This window comes from Colias croceus, chromosome 6 (assembly GCF_905220415.1).
Source record: "Colias croceus chromosome 6, ilColCroc2.1".
NCBI classification, from domain to species: domain Eukaryota; kingdom Metazoa; phylum Arthropoda; class Insecta; order Lepidoptera; family Pieridae; genus Colias; species Colias croceus.
Genome location: NC_059542.1, coordinates 11,789,635 through 11,812,656, shown reverse-complemented (window position 1 = coordinate 11,812,656; position 23,022 = coordinate 11,789,635). Strand labels below are relative to the sequence as shown.

The 23,022-nt window shown below is 34.8% G+C and overlaps 1 protein-coding gene and 1 long non-coding RNA gene across 2 annotated transcripts; one reads left to right on the top strand and one right to left on the bottom strand.

The window, feature by feature from the left end:
• Positions 1 to 1,607: 1,607 nt before the first annotated feature.
• Positions 1,608 to 22,849, top strand: LOC123692424 (cadherin-23). Its single transcript, XM_045637170.1, has 24 exons — positions 1,608 to 1,753; positions 10,261 to 10,468; positions 10,803 to 10,946; positions 11,257 to 11,405; positions 11,677 to 11,805; positions 12,000 to 12,218; positions 12,594 to 12,806; positions 12,942 to 13,766; positions 14,046 to 14,241; positions 14,507 to 14,807; positions 14,984 to 15,863; positions 16,175 to 16,360; positions 16,562 to 16,733; positions 17,025 to 17,144; positions 17,474 to 17,694; positions 17,986 to 18,109; positions 18,525 to 18,700; positions 18,992 to 19,112; positions 19,288 to 19,454; positions 19,601 to 19,911; positions 20,124 to 20,184; positions 20,291 to 20,451; positions 21,101 to 21,348; positions 22,053 to 22,849. Exons 2-24 carry the CDS (start codon positions 10,261 to 10,263, stop codon positions 22,151 to 22,153), a joined length of 5,433 nt encoding a protein of 1,810 aa, XP_045493126.1. The 5' UTR covers positions 1,608 to 1,753; the 3' UTR covers positions 22,154 to 22,849.
• LOC123692425 lies at positions 5,123 to 5,805 on the bottom strand. The gene is made up of 2 exons (XR_006751545.1): positions 5,569 to 5,805; positions 5,123 to 5,405 (listed from the first exon to the last, which is right to left on the bottom strand). It is a non-coding gene; the product is annotated as an uncharacterized LOC123692425 (long non-coding RNA).
• Positions 22,850 to 23,022: the final 173 nt, after the last annotated feature.

Sequence of the window (23,022 nt, the reverse complement as noted above, 5' to 3'; positions counted from 1 at the left end):
AAGGATTCTCAATTTGACTCCAAAATGCTGTACGATTGCAATAGGTACTAACTTTAAATGCCGTAAATTAAAAGAAGAATAAGAAAGAACTTAGTGACCAATAGTCTCTTATTGAAATATCTTATTTAATAACACACCATTTTCACAGTTAGTTAGTAAGAAAAATAACGGCAGTAAATCATCATCAAAACTGAAGTACAAATTTTGTATCGCCTGGTTGAAAGATGTTAGCAAATTTGTGTCTAACAATGATGTAATTTTTGGAAGGCGCATAAAATTTGCATAGCAATCCATACTAATATTTTAAATGCGAAAGTAACTTTGTCTGTCTGTCTGTTACTCAATCACGCCTAAACTACAGAACCAATTTGCATGAAATTTGGTATGGAGATATTTTGATACCCGAGAAAGGACATAGGCTACCTTTTATTGCGAAATATGTACCACGGGCGAAGCCGGGGCGGCCACTAGTTAATTATAAAGATAGGTAGTAGGCAAATGAAAAGGTTATTGTTCTAACGGTTATGAGTCGAAACGGTGTTTTCGTGAACCATTCAGGGTTTTTTAGTTTGAACACAATAAAATTATTGTTGTCAAGTAAATTAATGAATTGAAGCAAAATTGGGACATTCAGTTGTGATGTTTTACATTCAGACTATTTGTGTGTACATCGCACACAAACTATTACATGATTGATGGCATAGAACGCACTTTTACAACAATTCATTATTGCTAGTAAAAGTGGCACACGTCTAATACAAATCCCCATTTTATCAAATATTTTCCTGCTTGACCATCAGAGGTTGCCTGGAAGAGCTGTAGAGAATAGCATCGCTGCTTTGGCGATAAAACCGTCTTATGCTAATTTTTTCTGTTTAAATATCACTAAGAAGCAAGGTTTGTAAAAAAAACAATACATTTCTTTAAAATTAAAGCCTTCTTAGTTCTTGGAACTCCTTATAAAATCGTAAAAGCCTTAAAAATTCAAGGAAACAGAATTTACCATAATGCATAAATTTTCCAATTACCTTGCAATTTTTAGCCCGCAGTCAAGTCAATCAAAAGGTCTGTTTCTACTTGAGCACATTTTAAGAACACAAGCAGATAAAATAATTATTTTGTGCGATTAGGTACTAACACTAGGTATGTTATGTATGCTGTATTTCTTCCTAAACGTACAAAAAATATTTCCCACGAATATGGTTACCTATGTATTACTTAACATTTAAGTATGTGTACATTTTTTAGTACGGCCCTTTTTTAAGTATTTCCTGTATAAAATTGATATGTCCAAGAGACCATAGAATTGCGTTTACGCAGCTTTTTCGTTCCCGTGACCTTAATGCAACTATTCCGTTCTCCATACATGACCCCTATTTCTATCTCACTCTAACGCAGATGTGACCTTATATGTTTATCTCACCTCACGCATCTTAAGTTACACCGTTACTTTTACCCGTGCAAAAGGCTCGATCTGCAATAGATTAGAAACGAACTGATCAAAATATAGCTATCCCTTTCTATTCCACTAAAGAGTCGCTAATGTGATGAAACAAAAAACAGCAACAGACCGGTGGTGCAAGTTTTTGACAGTTTTTAAACAGTCGTGTCTTGAGGAGATACAAGATGTGTTGTTTTGTGTGATTTTTTTTTGTAAACGATAGATAATTTGACAGAATTATGTGTTATTGTGTGTGATAATGTGTGTTTGTTTATAACTTTACTGGAATATTGTCAAAACCGGTGATAAAAGGCAAGTTCACACAACTTTTGCTTGTTAGTCATCAAGGATATTTCGAAATTTATTATAATAGGTATATAGAGGTCTGACATTTCATATTTTTTATGTTTTACTTCGAATTTATACGGAAGTTAAACACACTTAATTATTTTAAAGAATGAATTAAATGCTCTCTATATCTCTTATCCATACTAATATTATAAATGCGAAAGTAACTCTGTCTGTCTGTCTGTTACTCAATCACGCCTTAACTACTGAACCGATTTGCATGAAATTTGGTATAGAGATATTTTGATACCCGAGAAAGGACATAGGCTACTTTTTACCCCGGGACATAGGATAGTTTTTATCCCGGAAATCCCACGGGAACGGGAACTATGCGGGTTTATCTTTGACTGCGCGGGCGAAGCCGCGGGCGGAAAGCTAGTACCTAGCGGATAAAAAAACAATTAGTTATCTAGGTAGATATAGGTAATAAATTTTCAATTTTTTTTATACAGGGTGGCTTTATGAGACGGAAAACGTTCATATAGATTTTACAGTCAGAAAAGCTAAAATACTGAAAAAAAAAATGTTGACTTCGATCCTATATTCTTGTGGAGATCAAAAGAAACATCAGATCAAAAGAAGTTCAGTACAGAAATTGCCTTACTACTAGAAATATTACATACTAGCCGCGCCCTGCGGTTTCACCCGCGTGGCTCCGCTCCTGTTGGTCTTAGCGTGATTATAGAGCCTTCCACGGTTAATGGGCTATCTAACACCGAAATAATTTTTCAAATCGGACCAGTAAGTAGTTCCTGAGATTAGCGCGTTCAAACAAACAAACAAACATACTCTTCAGCTATACAATAAGTATAGATTTTGCAACTAAAATTTTAAAACAGACACTTCGGTAAGTCGTATCTCACCAGCTTCACGTTCGCATATATTATTTTCTACAGGTTAAAGTACCCGTACTGATCTGCCCCAAAAATCCATCCTGTACATCACTACATAGGTATATACCTACCTACTACCTGCTACTACATAGCGTCATACGTTTCGTTTGATACGTTTTCAATAAGGATCTAGAAAAATAATCTCAGCAGGATACTTGTACACCTTATACCTAGTCTAACACACATGCCAAAAAGATGTGATGAGATCTTAATTGTGAATGCAAGAAGATTTGTAACACTCAACGCAGGCTATGGTCATTCATTAGAATATTCTCAGAATTGTTCGGAATTAGGTCGTTTTGAACATACCTACGTTACGAAAAACTATATGATAGAATGACGATGAAGATATGAATTGTGAAGGTAGGTATCTAAAGAAATAATATTATAATATGTTCGATTGTAGCTAATTTTATTATACAGGTGTCCCAGCAACGGTATACTAAGCCCCAAGGAGGTTATAGTTTTGCAAACGCTGAGTACCTACGTAAAAAATATTTATAAAATTCCAGACGAATTTTTTTGACAAATAGATGAATTCATAAAACTCTATGTGCACAACCCTCAAGCAACCCACTCAACTTTGCCACCCGCACGTGAGCTATCGTGTTTTCATAGACAAAATGCTCACATTAGCGAAGGGGTATATACCGTATATATGCCGGCTGCGCGAAGCTAGAGACGAAAATGGATTTTAAGGAAAAATTAAGCAAAAAACTTTTGGCTTAATCTTGTTGTTTAAGTATTTTTTACGTGATCAGTGTATGCAAAACTACAAGTCCCTTCGCGCTTAGTATACCAATAGTGGGAGTAGTGGGACACCCTGTATAGGTAGGTAGTTAAATTGTGATGAAGTACCTTTAATGAAGGTAGGTTTTATCGTAGATATTACAGTTAATAAAAATTATGTAAGTATCAAAATTATTTAGTAGTGAGTATAGATACACGTACAGTTTGTTATATTATGTACTGTATAATATATAGGTACCTAATACGAAGAAAAGTCACGTTTTGACCTTAATGTAGTCACATGGTAACCACACTCGTTTCTTTACATACCATCACTTACCTACTCTTTTTATACTACCTACGTAATATATGTATATTAATTACATCCTGAATTCAATCCTGTTTTGGCTCCAGCTTTCAAATAAAAAAAATCGTCAAAATTGGTTCACCCGGTCGAAAGTTGGTTGGTCGGTTGATACCTAAGTTTGTAGTCAAACTTAGCATTCACTTAAGCATTTTCTTGTATTTCATTTTACGAATTTGCAGCGAGCGTGGGTGGTCACGGGCTCCTCGTGCGAATCGTCGGGATAATTAGATTATAATTTATAATTAATCGCATTTAAAATCCGTTAAAATCTTTAATTTCTAAATAACTATATATTTTTAACCAATAAACCAGGTTATCAATTATCATAGACGTAACGTTGCACAAAAACTTGTTATGGGACTAATTATGTTTATCAGCTTCCCACGATCCATTGTGCGAAGTGCATTGACTCCGATACGTCGTCATGGCAACCCACTTCCTTCCTATACGAAGAAATTGGAATCCTAGAATTGATAGGAGAAATTTTATCAATTGTAGCCATTGTTTGCAAAATATAAACCTACTTTAACATGAGATTTAGAACAGATTGAAAAAATACTAATCTCATTTTTTTCTCAATTTATGTTTTAGTGAGATTAGATTTCCTATGCAAGTTCATTTAAAATAAAATTAGTTCTACATCACTTCTACATTATACAAATATTAATAGTCATTATTTTATGAAAGAAAACGATTATTGTCCTTTAATTGAGTATTTAACCCTAGAAAGATAGTCTGCGTCAAAATGACTCCTGCGTTTTCGAAATATAGCTTTATCTTTTTAAATGTCGCGAATCCATAACTGTGCTTATAGGACATTTCATAAGTCACTAAGAGCTACCCTATGGTATACGTCTCAATAAAGTTAGAGTAACCAATTTTGAAATATAACGACTACGTGAGTCAAAATTACGCATGATTATCTTTACCGTGACTTTTAAGATTTTGACTTCTATGGTAGTTTGAATATTTTTTAGCTTATTTTTACTGTATATTGTGACTTATGTTTAAAATTTATTTTTATACATATTGAAGCAAATATAGAAAACAATTGGGGATAGAAAATTGGAAGAATATTGTATACTAGCCGCTCTTATGCAAAGCGATGAGGGTCCCTGTGAAGAAACCGATAGGGAAGTAGGAGGACCACGAAATTGAAAATGACGAGCAAAGTGACACAGAAGAAGCTTTTCCCGATGAGGTACAAAGCAAAGATGATATATTACATTCAAGCAAAAGGCGAAGTAGATGCATTAGACCGAATGTGTTCCCTGATGTTCAATAGTAGTAAGACAATGAGATGGCCAATGGCTTTATTTTATGGAATCAATAAAATTGCTTGGATATTGCATATTAAATTTATAGCCACAATGTTAACATCAAAGCACAAAAACATCCGAGTCAAAAAAACATGAAATATAGAAGCATGGAACCGTCTTCTTTGTTTATGCGTGGGTGTTTAGAATCACCAGCTTTGATAAGATATTTGCGTGATAATATCTCCAATTTGTTGCCAAATGAAGTATCTGGTACATCGTAAGAAAGTACTGAGGAGGCCTTCCGTAAAAAAAAAACGTATTTACTATACGATTTGTCCTTCTGAAATATGACGAAAGGCAAATTCCTCCTGCAAAAAATGTAACATCGTTATATTATGTCGTGAGCATACGTTGATATGTGCTAAACTTGTTTCTCACTATTTTTTATATAAGTATATGTACAACATATATATAAGATATAAAAAAGTCTGATAATTGTAGCCAAAAATAAGTTTTTATTAGAAATAATACGTGTTACAAGAATTGTAGATTTAAAGCAGACGTTTAATGTTTTCGTTTTTTTATATGTATAAAAATAATTAAAAATAAATTATTTGTAATATTAATTATTCTAACATAACTGTAAATATATAATAACTTACAATTTATAGAAAAAAAACAATATACCGCGACTTAGAGCTAACTAAAAAACATGCGTAAATTTGACGCATGACTATCTTTCCCGTATTACTCAATATGATTATCTTTCTAGGGTTAAAAACGATTGATAAATTCAACGAATAAAGCACACTAATAACGAGAATTCAGTAACTATGAACTTAACTAATTAGGTGGGTAGGTACTTAACTTATTATTTTTAATTACGTGAAATGCACAAGAAAATAAGTTAATTACTCAATAGTCAATGGTCGTAAAAGTAAGTAAGTAGTTAAGATATTAATAATTTTAAAGTTTATTAAGCGTAACATACACTCCATATTATTTTTGGTGAAAAAGCTATAGTTAATTCTATTCTCTGTGAAAGAAATATTAAGTAAAGAGGTAAGAACTAAGAATAGTAATAGTTACTTAGATTTTGTAAAACAAAATTATATGTGCATATAATAGGAGAACGTTAATTAATTGTTTAAATGTAGTGATAATGTAAAGTGTAAACAATCGAAAAACCGTCAATAGGCCGGGAGGTAATCGTGTTTATTATATCAAACTAGTTATGCCCCACGTTTTTACCCGCGTTGCTCCGCTCCTGTTGGTCTTAGCGTGATGATAACCTCTATAGGCGGTTGGCCTTCTTCGATAAATGGGCTACCTAACACCGAAAAAAATTTTCTAATCGGACCAGTAGTTCCTGAGATTAGCGCGTTTAAACAAACAAACAATTTCTTCAGCTTTATAATATTAGTATTAGTATAGGTAGCTATGCAAATCGCTACATTACATTTATCAAAACAATCTTAATAATTCATATTTTCAAAGTTAAGTTGAGTATAGAATACATTCAGTTTGTTTATGTACATCAGCATGTTTGTAGGTACCACTGCACTAGAATGCCGTTTAACGTACGTGAGATTTGTTCGAAACAATTCTAGACCAACGGCAACGCAACGGTCCGAGAACATGTAATGGACAAGTGCTATGCTAACTGTTCTTTGAAATTTACATATATTATACTAGCTGTGCTCCCCGCATTGCTCCGCTCCTGTTGGTCTTAGCGTGACTTAGCGTTTGCCTTCTTCGATAAATGGGCTATCTAATGTCGCCTCTACACATAGGCCAGCGCATTCGCCAGCGCGCTGGCGGTGCGCTTGCAAACGCGCTTGTGAGTAATCCACACATTGGAAGGTCGTTCAGTATGGTTTGGTTCGAGCCAATGTGCGGACGTATTCAAAATGGATGTAACAAACAAAGAAATAAACACACTTTCACATTTATAATGCAATGTCTTGAGACATTGGATTAAAATCCATGTCTCAAGCACATTTTGATTTAAAATAGTATTGTTAATAATTAATTGTGTAATTTTAATACTAACGTAGTTTTTAAGGTACCAAGATAGTTACTAACAATTATATGGATATTGCAATTATCTGAAATAAATTGAATAAATAAATAATATTAAAGTAGGATGCTCTTTGTGAAGTAAAACATTGTGAGAAAAACGGCATGTCCAAGAACCTTATTTATTTTGCACTTTTAATACATAGGTACAACATTTTTATTTTTATGGTACTTATTTTTTGGGTTCTACAGGCAGTTTTCACTCTGATAGAGCTCAATAAATTTAAATGTTTCCTCGTTACTCATATTGTTCGCCATTTTGTCAAGTTAGGTGTTAATTCGCCGCACGAAAAAAACGTGCACTCCTGATAGCTGCTACAGTCAAACTGATCGCGCGGCCAATGTGTGGATGGTGCGCCAAGCTTGCGACAAGTGTCCTTTGATGTTTCCGACACCGCGCGGCAAGCTCGCGAGCGCGCTGGCCAACGTTCAAATACCTACCACGAGCGCGCGAACGCCCGTTCTACACATTGGACAAGTGCATGTGCCAACGCGCTTGCGAACGCGTTGGCCTATGTGAAGTGCCGGCATAACACCGAAAGAATTTTTCAAATCGGACCAGTAGTTCCTGAGATTAGCGCGTTCAAACAAACAAACAAACTCTTCAGCTTTATAATATAAGCACAGACTAATAATAGGTAATATACTACGTACTTATATATAAATATAGATTACCTTCTATACTAGTACCTTGAACCTTCGTTACAGTAGTAGATGGAGTCTCTTATACGGGTATATTATGTGTTTAAAGGTCTGAATAAGGAATATCATTTCCTCCTTTGGCACCATATTCATTACTGATAGCGTGATGATAGTATATGTTCTATAGCCTTCTTTAAAGTGGTTACCTGAAAAAAAAATCTTAATTCGAACGAGTGATTCCTGAAATAAGTTCATCCGAACAAAACCTACTTCTGTTATACTAATAACAATAATAGTTGTATACGTAGTATATTATTAGTCTGTGCTAATAGCATAGTCTTTACTCGTTTCCAATTTCTATCTGTTAATTAATCTCCTTGCTAATATGTGGTTGTATTTTGACGTAATATGATTAGTTAACGATCTAGTAAATTTAAATGGTTAGTATCAATGATAAAAACACCTGTGACATATGTAGTAAAAAGAGATGTAGGTGTGTTCAATCCTTTTTAGGAACTGGAGAAATGTCGTGTGATCAACACTATCTTTTCATTTCGGCCAAGATGTAAGTATACAGTACATATTGTGTGCATTAATTAAAGATGTGTTGAAAAAGTTTTTTAGTTTATTTGTAAGTTATAGATTTTGAATGAACTTTAACCAAATAATCTGATTGTTACTTAATGTCATACGCAGGAAAAACTAATCGCTTTTCAATACAACAACAGCATAATAATTAACAATGAGAAAAATGTCTTTGCCGTTGATTATTATCGGGACAATACCCTATTGTTATTACCGAACTTAGTCTATCAATTGAAACTATGTTACATAATGATACTATTTAGTGTTACATAGCATTAATGGGAACTAAACACAGTATGTAATGTTATTAAAGGCTATAATATACGCGAATACTTAGGCTGCGCTGGTTGCAGAGCTTGACCGACCGTCAGTGCGTACCGTCGGTCCTGACGATACGCATCATCAACAATTGTACGACTATGACACTATTAATGCGCATGACAATATTGTACGCGTGCGTATGGTCGGTCTAGCTATGAACGGTTTTATGAATTTCCATACATATGACAAGCGAGACTGACGTACGCACTGATGGTCGGTCAAGCTCTGCAACCAGCCTTATTGGTATCAAGTTTCGAACATAAACAGTGAAGTGTTTGTAATGCAGTATCCTACTAAAAACTATTATAAATGCGAAATTTTGTGAGGATGTGTGTGTGTGTTTGTTACTCTTTCACGCAAATACCACTGAACCGATTACAATGAAATTTAGCACACATATAGAGGGTAACTTGGATTAACACATAGGATAGGTTTTATCCCGGGAATCCCACGGGAACGGGAACTAAGCGGGTTTTCCTTTGAAAACGCGGGCGAAGCTGCGGGCGGAAATCTAGTAGTATTATATTATTATCTCTGGTAATACTATGATTTCTCTACCAGCAAATACGTGAAAATACTCAAAGGCGCCAAAAGAAAGGTTTATGACGTAAAAAGTTTATTCACACTCTCGAAAGTAGAATGATTCATTGTACGTTTTAGTGATTCATATTGTTCAGATTTTGGAAACAGTGCGATATTATTATATTTGGACCATAGATTTGGACTGACCGGTTGCCTTGGTTGGTAGTAGGCCCTGGCTTCCAAGCCAGAAGTCGTGGGTTCGATTCCCACCCGGGGCAAATATTTGTGTGATGAACATAGATGTTTGCTCTGTGTCTGGGTGTTATTTATCTATGTAAGTAAGTATATATTTAAAATTATATATGTATGTATATCAGCCATCTGGTTTCCATAACACAAGCGAAAGCTTAGTATGGGATCAGATCGTGCCGTGGGTGAAAACTGTCCTGAAATATTTAAATATTTATTTTATTATTGTTGCAGTGAGTAGAAACAGCTATATCACTGTGTAAAGATTTTCCTCACGGACCATCATCTGTTTCCTGCTATACCGAGACTTATCTCTTTAGTATTATCACATCAAATGCAACCTAGGACCTTGGTTTTTGAAAGAAAACTTCAGCAGTATCAGAAATAATACTGTATTCCCTTTAAATCTTACAGAATTGACAGCATAGAGCGGTGTTATGTTTTTGTTACGATTACGCAATAGTAACTGCCCTTAGGTAACTTACCAACTTATTGTGTAAGGAAAGCACGACTTCCTATTGGCAATTCAATATTTAGTAATAGAGAAAAGAGTAAAAAATAGCATAATAGCTTATGAAATGCCTAGATGATATGTTTCTAATGATCGAAATGTATAATCTATAAAGATTAAAGATTAATATAAAGATAAAACGATTAATATAATAAACGATTAAAACGATTAACGATTAATTAGGAAATGATCTGAAATCTGAAAATGACCCTTGATTCAGAATAATAAATTAATGGCAATAAATTATAAGTTACATGTTAATGTATTCCATAGTTATTGTTTTATTTTTTAATATTATCTTTTATACTCCACAGATGGCAGAAATAATCTTCCAAAGACGAAAGCCCGCGCTTATCTGTGAGCCAAACCCGCTCATAATCCTGCTAGTCCTGGCAATTGCTCAACTATGTATGTCCCAAGAGATCAACAGGGCCCCGCATTTTGTGCCCCAGACCGGGGACATGTCCCAGTTTAGTGTAGCTGAAGATACGGCGGTGGGGACGCCTGTTTATCAATTAAAAGGTAAAATAGATTTGATAATAATACGAAAAACATATTTTAAATTGTACAAAAACAAAAATTAAGTGGCAAGAGATGAAGAAAGGCAGGCGTTTAAGCCTTCTTTTTTGCAGAATATAATATTTGCGATCGCAGGCATATTCTGAAGATCGAAATAAAAATTTCACTTAAAATATGTTTTTACAGTTTGAATTATTTAATAAGTACTAATTTTATTGATTACATACTTTGAACTTTTTTTCATAGTAATATAAATAAAAAAAGTGTGTAAGTGTGTGCTGACTGCTGCCACTAACAAAAATTCCAACTTATTTTTAAATACTTTTTTATTTTCCAGGAATCGATCCAGAGAACAGTCGGCTAACATATTCCATATCTGGCCAATACTTCAGTGTTGACTCCAACACGGGTGTGGTCACGTTGGCGAAGAGCTTAGATAGAGAGGAACAAGCGACTCTGGAAGTCATTATTAGTATAACAGGTAAAATGGCTATGGTCTAAGTGTAGGTACCGTTAGCTAGACACATTTTAGGGTTGTTTTTTATACACTTAAAATATATTGACTATTATTACTTAATGCTAGTAATATAAACATTTATGAAATGAGAAAAAATAGCACTGATGACTATTCTACGCCGCAATCCGCATGTTGAAGACAAAACGGTACAAAATATCAAAATTTGACAAAAAATTACATAAGTCAATAAGATGATATCGAGCGTATTTTTCAGCTTACAATATGCAAATTTATTCACAAGAATAACTGCTGCTAACCAATAATTTAATTCCAGATGAAGGCTTATCAAACACAGAACCAAACACAGTGTCCCTACGTCGTGTGATACCAGTCCGGGATGTGAATGATAACCCGCCTGTGTTCCACAATAGACCGTACATCGTTAACATAAGTGAGGCTACTCCCGTTGATAGTGAGATTGAGGTTAGATTCTACTATTTTTTAATAAAGAACATCTGCCACGTCTGTCTGTATGTTCGCGATAAACTAAAAACTAGAGCACCTATTTTCATTCTGTTTTCGCCAATTGATGGCATGGTTCTCGAGGAAGGTTTTAGTACATACTTTGTTAAGTTTTAGACAACGCAGACGCTGCCGCGGGCGAATAGCTGGTTTATGAATATTCCTCTATTTATTAAACAAAAAATTTCAAAAAACATGAAACAGAATGTGAAAATTCTATTTTATTTTACAGGTGTCTCCAAAGATATTGATAACGGATCTCGATGAAGGTGAAAATGCGAATATTCGAGTTTCTTGTTCTACTAAGGACAGGGGAAGCGATGCTGAGGCTTGCTCGACGTTCAGAATTGTTACTGACATGGTGAATATTTAATAATTCATAATAATTACATTCTATTTAATAAAACACTGACTTTGTTTGTAACAACATTTTGAACTTAAATTATTAATTATAATTTGCTTAATATTTAACTGTGTTCAATTATATTACGTTCTAGTTTATTTAATAATTTTAACACAATACAGTACAAAAAGTAAAAATACAAATACCCGCAGATATCACCAAACGAGTACCAAGCGCGTATCTACCTAGCCAAGCCTCTCGACTACGAAAGCCGTACAGCATACGTCATAACGCTCGCAGCGCTCGACCAGAGCGCACGTCCGCTGCGGGCGACTGCGAGCGTTGCGGTCGGGGTACGGGATGTACAGGACCAGCCGCCCGTGTTTGTAAATTCACCGTATTCGCCCACTGTGCCTGAGAATACTAGTCCTGTAAGTAATTAGACTTTTAATCATTTGCTTGTTTAATTGATACTGTGGGTCTAGAAACTAGTGAGCTTAGTGTCTGTTTTATCTAATACGTAATGTTTCTTCCTGTGAATCATAGTGTACCTAATGCAACTTATCTTGCTTAATAATGAAGTAAAATTTTATGTGTACATAACTGTATGTGAAAAATTTAAAATACACATTATATTATTGTATTCTGTGAATAAATATTTAAATTTAGCTTTCAAAGAAAAAATTATCTTAATTTGAAACACCTTTACTTGCCTTTACTTTTCTGTTTTCATCTGACACAGCTTGCTGGTAAATCAAGAATACATTTGAAAAAATATAACAATACTATTTGTATAATAATTTCAGGATACAAGTATTCTAGAAATAGTAGCTAAAGACGGCGACACAGCAAACCCTCGACCAGTTTTATTGACCCTTGAAGGTGATACGCAATCCTACTTCAAGTTATTGCCCGAAAGAGCAATTGGTCGTGCTGTACTGACTACAACGAATAACCCGATTGACAGAGAAAGCGATATTATAGTGCAAAATGGTGGAGTTTATACTTTTAATGTTAAGGTAAGTTTTTACATTTAACAAAACGATATAAAACATTTGATTGTACATTCGGAATCAAACTTATAAGCATAGTTTACATATTACATTACAAGCTTAATAAGTTAAGAGAAAAATCATATGTATGTACCTTTTCAGGCCACAGAACTAATAAATAACGAAGTGCCATCAGATTTCACAGTAATTCCAGTTACCGTCATAGTTACCGATGTCGATGATCATGTACCGATTTTTAATAAAGATACTTTTGACATATCGATACCGGAAAATATCGATAATGGCAGCCCAATACCCGGCTTATCGATATACGTTGAAGACATTGATTTAGGGCAAAATAGTAAATACGATTTGAAACTACGCAATGTGTTTAATTCAGAAGGTGTGTTCGCTTTAACTAATGAACACGGTGAAGGAAGAACACCGATTAGTGTTAAAGTTAAAGATTCGTCCAAACTAGATTATGATGTCGATGATGAAGAAAAAAGGCTATTTAGTTTCGATATAGTTACATCACTACACGATCAAGAATTATCATCAGCTAGAGTTAATGTAAAGTTATTAGATGTCAATGATAATGCACCAGTATTTGACGAACAACAATACAAACTGAATGTACTAGAAAACGCTACAGTTGGTACCAAAATTGGCGACATTATTGCAACAGATAAAGATTATGGTATATTCGGTGAGATTGAATATACTTTAAGCGGTTTTGGTGCGAATTTCTTCAAAACAGATAAGAATAAAGGTGGTATTTACGTGGCAAGAGAGCTAGATTATGAAAGTCAAAAGAGTTACAGTTTAACGTTATTTGCTAAAGATGGAGGGGGTAAAGGATCAACTACTAGTGTGTTTATTGATGTGTTAGATGTAAATGACAATGTTCCGATTTTTGAGGCGTCTGAATACAGTCGAACGATACGAGATGGCGCCACCAGCTTCGAACCGCAATTGGTTATTCGAGTGAGTATTTGTTTAAATAATATTGAGTTTCTTGGTCAAATACACTAATCAAAATAGGTAAACAAATTTTATTGTATGCAATTACAATGTAAGTGCACAGATAAGTGCGGATTTTAATTTGCGTCTTACATAAAAATATTCATAAAAGCTTAACAAATTGCGAACTTACTACAATCGTCAAACTGTTGAGTGTTTGCGTTCTGATTACCTTCTTTCTTCTTTTATGTTTAAAATTTAATTTAATTTTAGCCAAATATTTAAAAGCTTATTTAATTTTAGGCAACCGACATAGACGGACCAACTCAAGGCGAGGGACGTATTCGCTACTCTCTCGAATCAGACAACAGTATAGCTCACAAGGGACAAGTGTTCACAATCGACGAGCACACCGGGGAACTGGATATAGTGCAGAAAGTGGAAACTATGGATACACCTCGAGGGCAATATGAACTGGTTGTTAGAGCTACTGATTATGGTAAGAAGTTATTCTTAATCTACATAATATATCATAGTACTAGCTTTCAAGTAGGATACGATAAAACACAATTTTCGCTCTCGTCTTCATGGTTATAGAGTGAATTCAATAAATAGGTATTCACTGTAATATTTTTATTAAAAAACAGTTGTTTCTGAGATAAGCTCATTCAATCTAAGAAATACATTCATTATTTATTGAAGTAAAATAACTTGTTAGAATTTTTAAAATACCAATTGATCCTATACTAACTTTATTTCTACAGGTATCCCACCACTTTTCAATGAAACTCGCGTATTTATTCGCGTAGGAGTACCCGGGAACCAACGGCCTACATTCAAAGGCAACTACCACCATTACAAATACACAGTGAACCAAAAGAACGATGTCACTGATGATTTTACTTTCGACCTTAATCCTATGAACTATAAGGCCAATATTAGAGAAGACGCAAAACCGGGAGATAACGTTACTATGGTTGTAGCTAATGATCCAGATGGATTGGATGATTTATTAACGTATCATATATTAACTGGTTCTAAGGACAATTTTGTTATAAATGAGAAGTAAGTTTTATATTATTTTTAAGAAATTCATAGTGCAATAAACGCGATCACACTTTCCACATAATACGAAAGAGAAGTTGAATCTGACATATTTTTGTTACTTAATTTGCATGGTAAATAATTATTTCATTCATTCATTAAAATAGATATTTATCGAGACATTTTGTAACTTTCAGAACGGGTCTCATAACAGTATCAAGCGATGCAAACTTAGATCGCGATCTAAACACCGATCGATACGAAATAATAGTCTCTGCTGTTGATAGCGGACGACCTGCACCAGAAACAGCAACTACGACCGTCTTCGTTCATATATCAGACGTTAATAATAAACCCCCAGTGTTCAACATCACACAAGCGACCACATACATATCAGAAAGAACACCTATCAATGAAACTGTAACGAAAATTATCGCACACGACACAGACTTGACGGCTAAGCTGAAATACTCTATAATAGACCCCATTAAAGCGTTTTCTAAAGCCGGCGTACAATTGAAACCAAACGCTAACTATGATTATAAGAATATCTTTCGTATAGATGAAGACACTGGAGATATATTTGTTAATGGAACTTTAGATTATAGTCAAGTATCGATTGTAATACTTACTATTAAAGTAGTCGATGTTAATGCAGAATTGAATAAAGAACAATTCGCAACAACAGAACATACTATTTATATACAACCTTACGCTGATGATAATCCAAGGTTTATGAATCCTGGTTGGACAAATTCCAATCCATTGATTTACCACAAAATTAAAGAAGAACAGCCTATTGGTAGTACTGTGTTAGTTCTAATGGCTGAAGACCCTATATCAAACTCTAAAGTGACAAATTTCAAAGTAGTTGATTCAGAAACTGGTCTGTTACAAGTAGATCCTTTCAGTGGTCAAGTTGTGTTAACAAGACATCTAGATTATGAAGAACTAAAGAGTCCTAATTTAACATTAACCGTACAAGCGATAGGTAGTGATGAAAGTAAGCATAGTACAGCGAAAGTTGTTATTGAAGTGATGAATATTAATGATAATGCTCCAGTGTTCGAGAAAGAGGTGAGTAACATTTCTAGGGGGTTAGACAAGTGGCTTTTTATTAGCGTAAAGTTTGATAGAATAGACTATGAATGTATGAGATTGACATAAGCTGTAGATAAACGTATCTCCACTCCACTCCACTCCTTACGCTAATAGAAAGCCACTTTTCTAGGGGGGCTGGTATGCCTAATAATGGGAAAATGTATTAGTTCAACCAAATGAACACCCTATTTTGTTGTAACATTATTTTTATGAAAATTGTATTGAAATGAATAAACAAATTTAAAAACCTTTACCTTTAAATAAATGATTGTGATATACGTTTACAGTTATACAAAGTCAGCGTATTAGAATCAATTCTGTATCCCGAAGCAGTAGTTACTGTTAAAGCGAATGATAAAGACGCAGTGTTAACTAAACAAGATGAGCTAAATGGGTATTCTGATGTTCGATACATGTTGAGAGGAGAAAACACTGAGCTGTTTGTGATTAATAACAAAACAGGGGAAATACAGGTATGTATTTTGAAAGTTTAAAAATGTATGCATTTGCCTAATTGATACAAATTTCTATTCCTCTCATAGAAAACTGCATAATAAGGTACTACCTACTGTCCCTATGAATCTGTAGAAAAAATGAACACTTCTGTATTACAATGTGTGATGAAAATTCTTCATCAAATTGATTAATTTGCCAAAATTTTCCCTAATCTCCAGGTGGCTCCAAACAAATCTCTAGACCGTGAGCGTCAATCGGTCCTCCGTCTAGAAGTGGAAGCTGTAGATGGACCATCATCTACAGATAGACTGCGGTCCACCACTGCAGTATTGATTGACGTACTTGATGTGGATGATAACTCGCCGACTTTCGAGAAAACTGTTTATACCGGTAAGGATTAGTTTTATAATCGAAGGAAAAGGATAGTTGTTGAAAGTGATAATGGAATGACGAAATATCAGATATCGTAAAAAACGTGTCGCTACAAATGTAAATAATGATTGGAACAGATTATGTTATCATCATCATTATGTTATTTTGAAACAATATAGTCAGGCCTCCAGCATTCAAAAATAAAAAAAGAATTTACCATCAGTCATCACTTTGCAAAATATTGTAGACCTGACTTCCACATAAAAAACGAGCAAGTAAAATAATAATAATATAAAATGGTATTTTCAGCTGTGGTTCCTGAAAATGTTCCAATTGGCATCAGCGTTGTTAAGTTGCTGGCTACCGACCCTGATGAAGGTTTAGGAGGCGAAATTAAATATGAATTTCTTGATGAGGGTGAAGCGAATGGTATGTACTAGTATATAATCCTTACATAAATAAAGTGTTTGGTTGATTTTTTTACGTGTATCTGGAAATAGGCTATGGAGCGATATAGGACACTTTGAAATTTACTTTGACCACGTGGGCGAAGCCGAGGACAACAGCTGATATACCATAATAAGAATCGCACGCATTACACGATTTTTGTCTCTTCTTAAGTCTATGCTACCTTGGCTACCTTCCTAACCATATTTTTTTCCACTTTGTGTGATTCCGGCTGCGTATAATAGTTATTTAACTTAAAATAATAAAAAAAAAATGAGGAAAGGATATAATTTAAGTATTATAACTTTCAGGTTTATTCACAATCGATCAAACAACTGGAGAAGTGAAAACTCAAAAGGAACTCACGGGTAGGGGTCGAACTGATCCCTATCGGCTGTTAGTTGGTGCCACGGATGGTGGAGGACATTCAGGGGATGCTTCCCTTGCGATTTATATAGGGGATGTTAGCGCTAATGATGGAGTACCTAGGTTCATACGACCAGCGGAAGGCGAGGATTTGTATGTTAGCGAGGTAATTAAATTTGTTGTTTTTCATTGCAAAAGGCTTAAAATTTATATTTTCACTGAAAGAGCCCGGGTAGAAAAATTCTGTATATAAAAATTTTCGCTTTTAAAAAGAAAAAGAAAACAAACGATTTTACAAAGTTTACCCTAAAATATTATACCAAAATATTTCGGCATGTAAAATCGGACTTCTTTGATCAACTACAATTAAATTAACTTTCACCACCTTTCACATAATATGAAGATCACTAATTGCGTATTAAATATTAATATTTAAATTCTTTCATACATTTCACAGAATGCAACAATAGGCTCTATGGTATATCAAGTAGTGGCCAGTGACCCCGATGATCCGACGCAACCAGCCGGGCAAATATCTTACCGCATACAACGGACTGAAGATGCGTCTGTTTTTTCTATCGGTATGAATAAGATTAACTATTAGAAATTACCTACAATGAGGAATTATTGAGGACGGTAATTCCATAAAAAGAATCTTAGAAACTTCACTGTTTATTTTATTGATAGGGCTGTATTACAAATTTGTAAAAAAATGTACGCAGTATAATTTCAAGCGCGATTCTATTAATTCTAAAATCTTTAATTTTTTTTTTTTCAAGAATTTTTATGAAATTTTAATTTTAAATCGTGATGTTCTTTCATACTTTCGAACATTATTAACTTTGGGTTTGGTTTTTGAAAAATATTTTTTTGTTCCCCCCGATTTCGCTAAAGCGAGTTTTTATTATCAATAACACACAACAAACTTCTAATCAAGATACCATACCATTTAAAAGATACCATTATACCAATCCCGACCATAACAAATTATTCCAGACCCAGACTCCGGTACTATAACGACACGGCAACCACTAGACCGCGAACGTAAAGCAGCATACACACTAGTGCTCGTCGCACAAGATGGCGGCTCCCCGTCACAACAGCGCACGCGCATTGTAACCGTGCGTGTCACTGATGTGGATGACCATAAACCGCATTTTGCTAGACACCTGGTGAGTTTTTAATATAATAATGTGGAGTACGGGTGTATATTATTATTAAATTTATACCTATTTTCGTTTTGAATAAGACATAAAAAATATTTAAAAGATAATCGTGATACGCATATTAACGATAGCCTTGGTGCTATTCCAGTCTGCAATATATCTACAAAGTAAGTAACGCGTAAAAGATCGATCAGTTGTTTTAAAAAGAATAGCAAATTCTTTAAAATAATCGATCTAAATTATTTATAATCCGGTTAAAAAGGTCATAAAAGCATTAAATATAATTTAAAATTTTAGGATGCCCCGCCAGTATTAATGACCACGAAAGAAGAAGTTCCCATTGGCTCTGTTATTGGTAAAATTAAAGCAATTGATGAGGATATCGGAGAAAATGCGGCTATAGACTATCGTATTACTGGTGAGTTAAAAAAAAAAACGTAAAAAGACGAGAGTTAAAAAATACTGAAATTATTTTTTTCTCTGTACACGTAGTTAATACAAGCTCAAAACATTTTAGTACATTAAAACACACACGTCATTAACAAAATAATTATTATATTTGTTGTTCTTAACATGTTTTTTATTATTTTTAGCTGGCAATGAGCTAGAATACGTACAGTTACAAAGGACCAATGATAGTGAAGCTTTAATAATAGCAGCAGCACGATTGGACAGAGAGACAATGTCGAGAATATTGTTGACGATACAGTGCTTTAAATTGGGTACCAACCCGAGGTTCAGTAAAACTTACAATAGATTGGTGAGTTAATTCTTATAAATGATATATTTTGTATTAAACATTATTTATCTGAGTAGAATAAATAATGAAAGGTTGCCATTACTCTATTAAATAATTGACCTCATATTATTTGACCTTTTATATAAAACAAAATAATAAAATTCCAGGACCCATCAGAAATCCAAATAGCCATTAAAATTCTCGACATAGATGACCACCTTCCGCAATTTGATACAACCAACGTAACCATAGGTGTCAGACTAAACGTAGCTTTAGGAACCACTATCGCACTAGTCAAAGCTATAGACAAGGATCCAGATGCATTGCCCATAGACTATAAGATAGTTAACATGAGTTTCGAATCGCCTATAAAGTCGAAATCTTTGAATAATGTAACTGATGTAATTGTGGTTAATGATACGACAGGAGAACTGAGGATTATGATGAATCTTATACATTACGCTGATGGGATATTCAGGTAAGAGTAGGGGATTTTAATCTGTTAAATAATTATGTTAAGATGTTAATGGAATTCAGTAGAAAAAAAGTATTTTTCGGAACGCAGGGAATTTTTTTTTAAAGATTCTAAAGAATAAAAATAGGTTTGGGAGAATAACCTCCTTCTGTTTTGAAATCAGTTAAAAAGGAGAGTTAAACAAGCATAAAGTAATTATTTTTGTAATTTTACAGATTAACAGTACGAGCAAATAATTCTGATGATCCAGAAAGATTTAGCGATCTACACGTTGAGGTAAGTTTTCCTCCTTCAATTTCCCGAAATAGTATCTTTCCAGTGACCTGTTCGAAATTTTTTCCTCGACAATAAAATATAATATGCTATATTTTTTAATATCCAGGTGGTAGTAGTACGTGAGAGAGATCTATTAAGGCTAGTGTTGCCGAGTGGTCGCGCTCGTTTATCCGCGCTCAAGGAAAGCATATCGAAAGTACTGGAATTGAAAAAACTTAAGCTACAAGTGCATGACTCTACACATGACGCTTTTAACGATAATATGGGGTGAGTTATGGTGTTTTCACATTTTAATACTAAATAATTATAAATGTTATTTAATGTGGTGGGAAAAAATAATTTACTTCTATTTCACTAACTGCCAGTTCTGAAATTTTAAATTAAGTGTATGATGCTTGGGAAATTTTAAAGAAGGCCTTTGATTTCGTTGATCATAGGACTCTGATAGCCAAGTTAGAATTCTATCGTGTTCATGGTTAATCGTTTGCTCTCATATTATCTGTATATTATATATTTATCCAATAGGCTTCAAAAAGTTAGTATCATCAATACAGAAATTACACTAAATATTCTGAGTTTCAAAGGTGTTTCACAGGGCACTATTCTAGGTCCATTGTCATTTTTATTTTATAATAATAATTCAATTTATCCTACTTTGTTGTTTCACGTTGTTATAAATTTCTAACTGTACGTAGGTCGTGAATCTTATTTTGAACCTGCGAATCATTATTTTAAGCTATTGCATAGCTTCTATCGCGGGCCTTGAGCGCGGGGACCGAATCGAGAAATTTCGTAACGAGAAAACCTCACGCTCCCCACTCCGACGGGCTCGGAGGTGTGTCTTGAAGGCATAGCATGCAACAGCTTTACCACGGCAGTCCCCGAGTGCCACACGTCTTTTTTTACCTTCTTTTAGGCCGTGCTTCCAGTTCCGCACGATGGAGGGCGCGGCGCTGACGCCGCAAGCGATGAAGGCGACGATCCGGTCGCTGGGCGCGCAGTTCCAGCTGGTGCTGCAGCAGCACGCCGTGCGCAACATCACCGCGTGCGGCGCGCCCCGCCCCGCGCACTCGCTGCCGCAGCGCGCCCTGCTCGCGCTCGCCGCCGCGCTGCCGCCCGCCGCGCTGCTCGCGCTGCTGGCGCTCACCTGCATGCACTCCGCCGGTAGCTATGCGATTCCTGTCAACATTTTATAACTAGCTGTGATTCGCGGTTTCATCCACATTGCTCCGCTCCTGTTGGTCTTAGCGTGATGATATATAGCCTTCTTCGATAAATGGGCTATCTAACACCGAAAGAATTTTTCAAATCGGACCCGTAGTTCCTGAGATTAGTGCGTTCAAACAAACAAACTCTTCAGCTTTATAATATTAGTATAGATACGATATATTTTGTTATAAATAGCCCTATTTAACACATCTGCCCTTTCATACACGCCCCAAAAACCCAGAATTTCGGTCAAGTCGTAGTCGGACTCGAAACACTAAAAGTTCCGTACAATTAAGCTACAGAGCAACTGCAAAAAATAGTTACCCATCCAATTTATGACCGTGCCAACCGTTACTCAACCTTCGATTTTTGGAACGAAGTTCCTTATCGCGCGTTGTGAAAGGACTAGACGGAAAAAATTCTTACGAAAAGTTGTCACGACACTTTTTGCTAGAGTTGTAAGCCGTGCAGCGTGCGCGTGGTTCTCTGTCTGTCTCTCTCTAACTTAACACTTCATTCCATCCGGATGTCCCTTGACATCGCTCAAGTTCTTTTATTGTTTATTGTTAACAGGGATAATAAGATCATAAGATATTAACTAATATAAAAGAACACATTATTTAGAATTAGTTACTTATAAATTGTATTGTCTTTTTCAGCGAAACGGCGCATGCGTGCTTCGTTGCTGGCCTGCCGGGAAGCCCCTACCACCATTTCCCAACCGACAAGACTTTACGCCGAACCATTATATTCTACATGAAGGAATTAGGAACGTCACATATCAATTAAAAATAATAAAGAGAAATAATGAAAGAATGGACTAGATAGATTGCATATGTTTATACTTATTATTATCAAGTTGAATTGTGTATTCAGGCATCCTGGTAAAATAAAAAGAGCGTGTATGCCGAACATACGTGTCAGAAGTGAAACTTCTTTGGCAATATTCAAAGATACCAAAATCGTCGCCTTACACCATGACGTGACGTTGAAATTTTACTCTCAACTTTTGATTCAAAAACATCTGTTCAGCGAAGATATAACGATAATATCTGTAATCGATACAAATCTCGTGTACCTATGATAAATAGAAATACATCGATTAGAGAATTATTTGAATTGATATGCGATAAGCGAAAACAACTCAAGTTAAGTGAACTATTTATTATCATATTTCTACAAAATAGGCTCTTGTAAATGCCTAATTTTCAGGCAGATTGCAAGAAAAATCAGATATTAAAAAAATAGGCTCTTGTGATTTGAAAAAAAAATAGTACCAATATTTAAGTGTAAGATTGTCAAGTCATGTTTTTATTGGAATTTAAAGATAACAAAAGACTCGTGTACGACCGTCCATATATTTTTAAGTTTGTAAATAATCTATACTAATATTATAAATGCGAAAGTAACTCTGTCTGTCTGTCTGTTACTCAATCACGCCTAAACTACTAAACCAATTTGCATGAAATTTGGTATGGAGATATTTTGATACCCGAGAAAGGACATAGGCTACCTTTTATTGCGAAATATGTACCACGGGCGAAGCCGGGGCGGACCACTAGTAATATTATATTTTGTTGTTTAGCAGTAATAACGACATATTTACTTAACTAATTTAATATTTTAAGA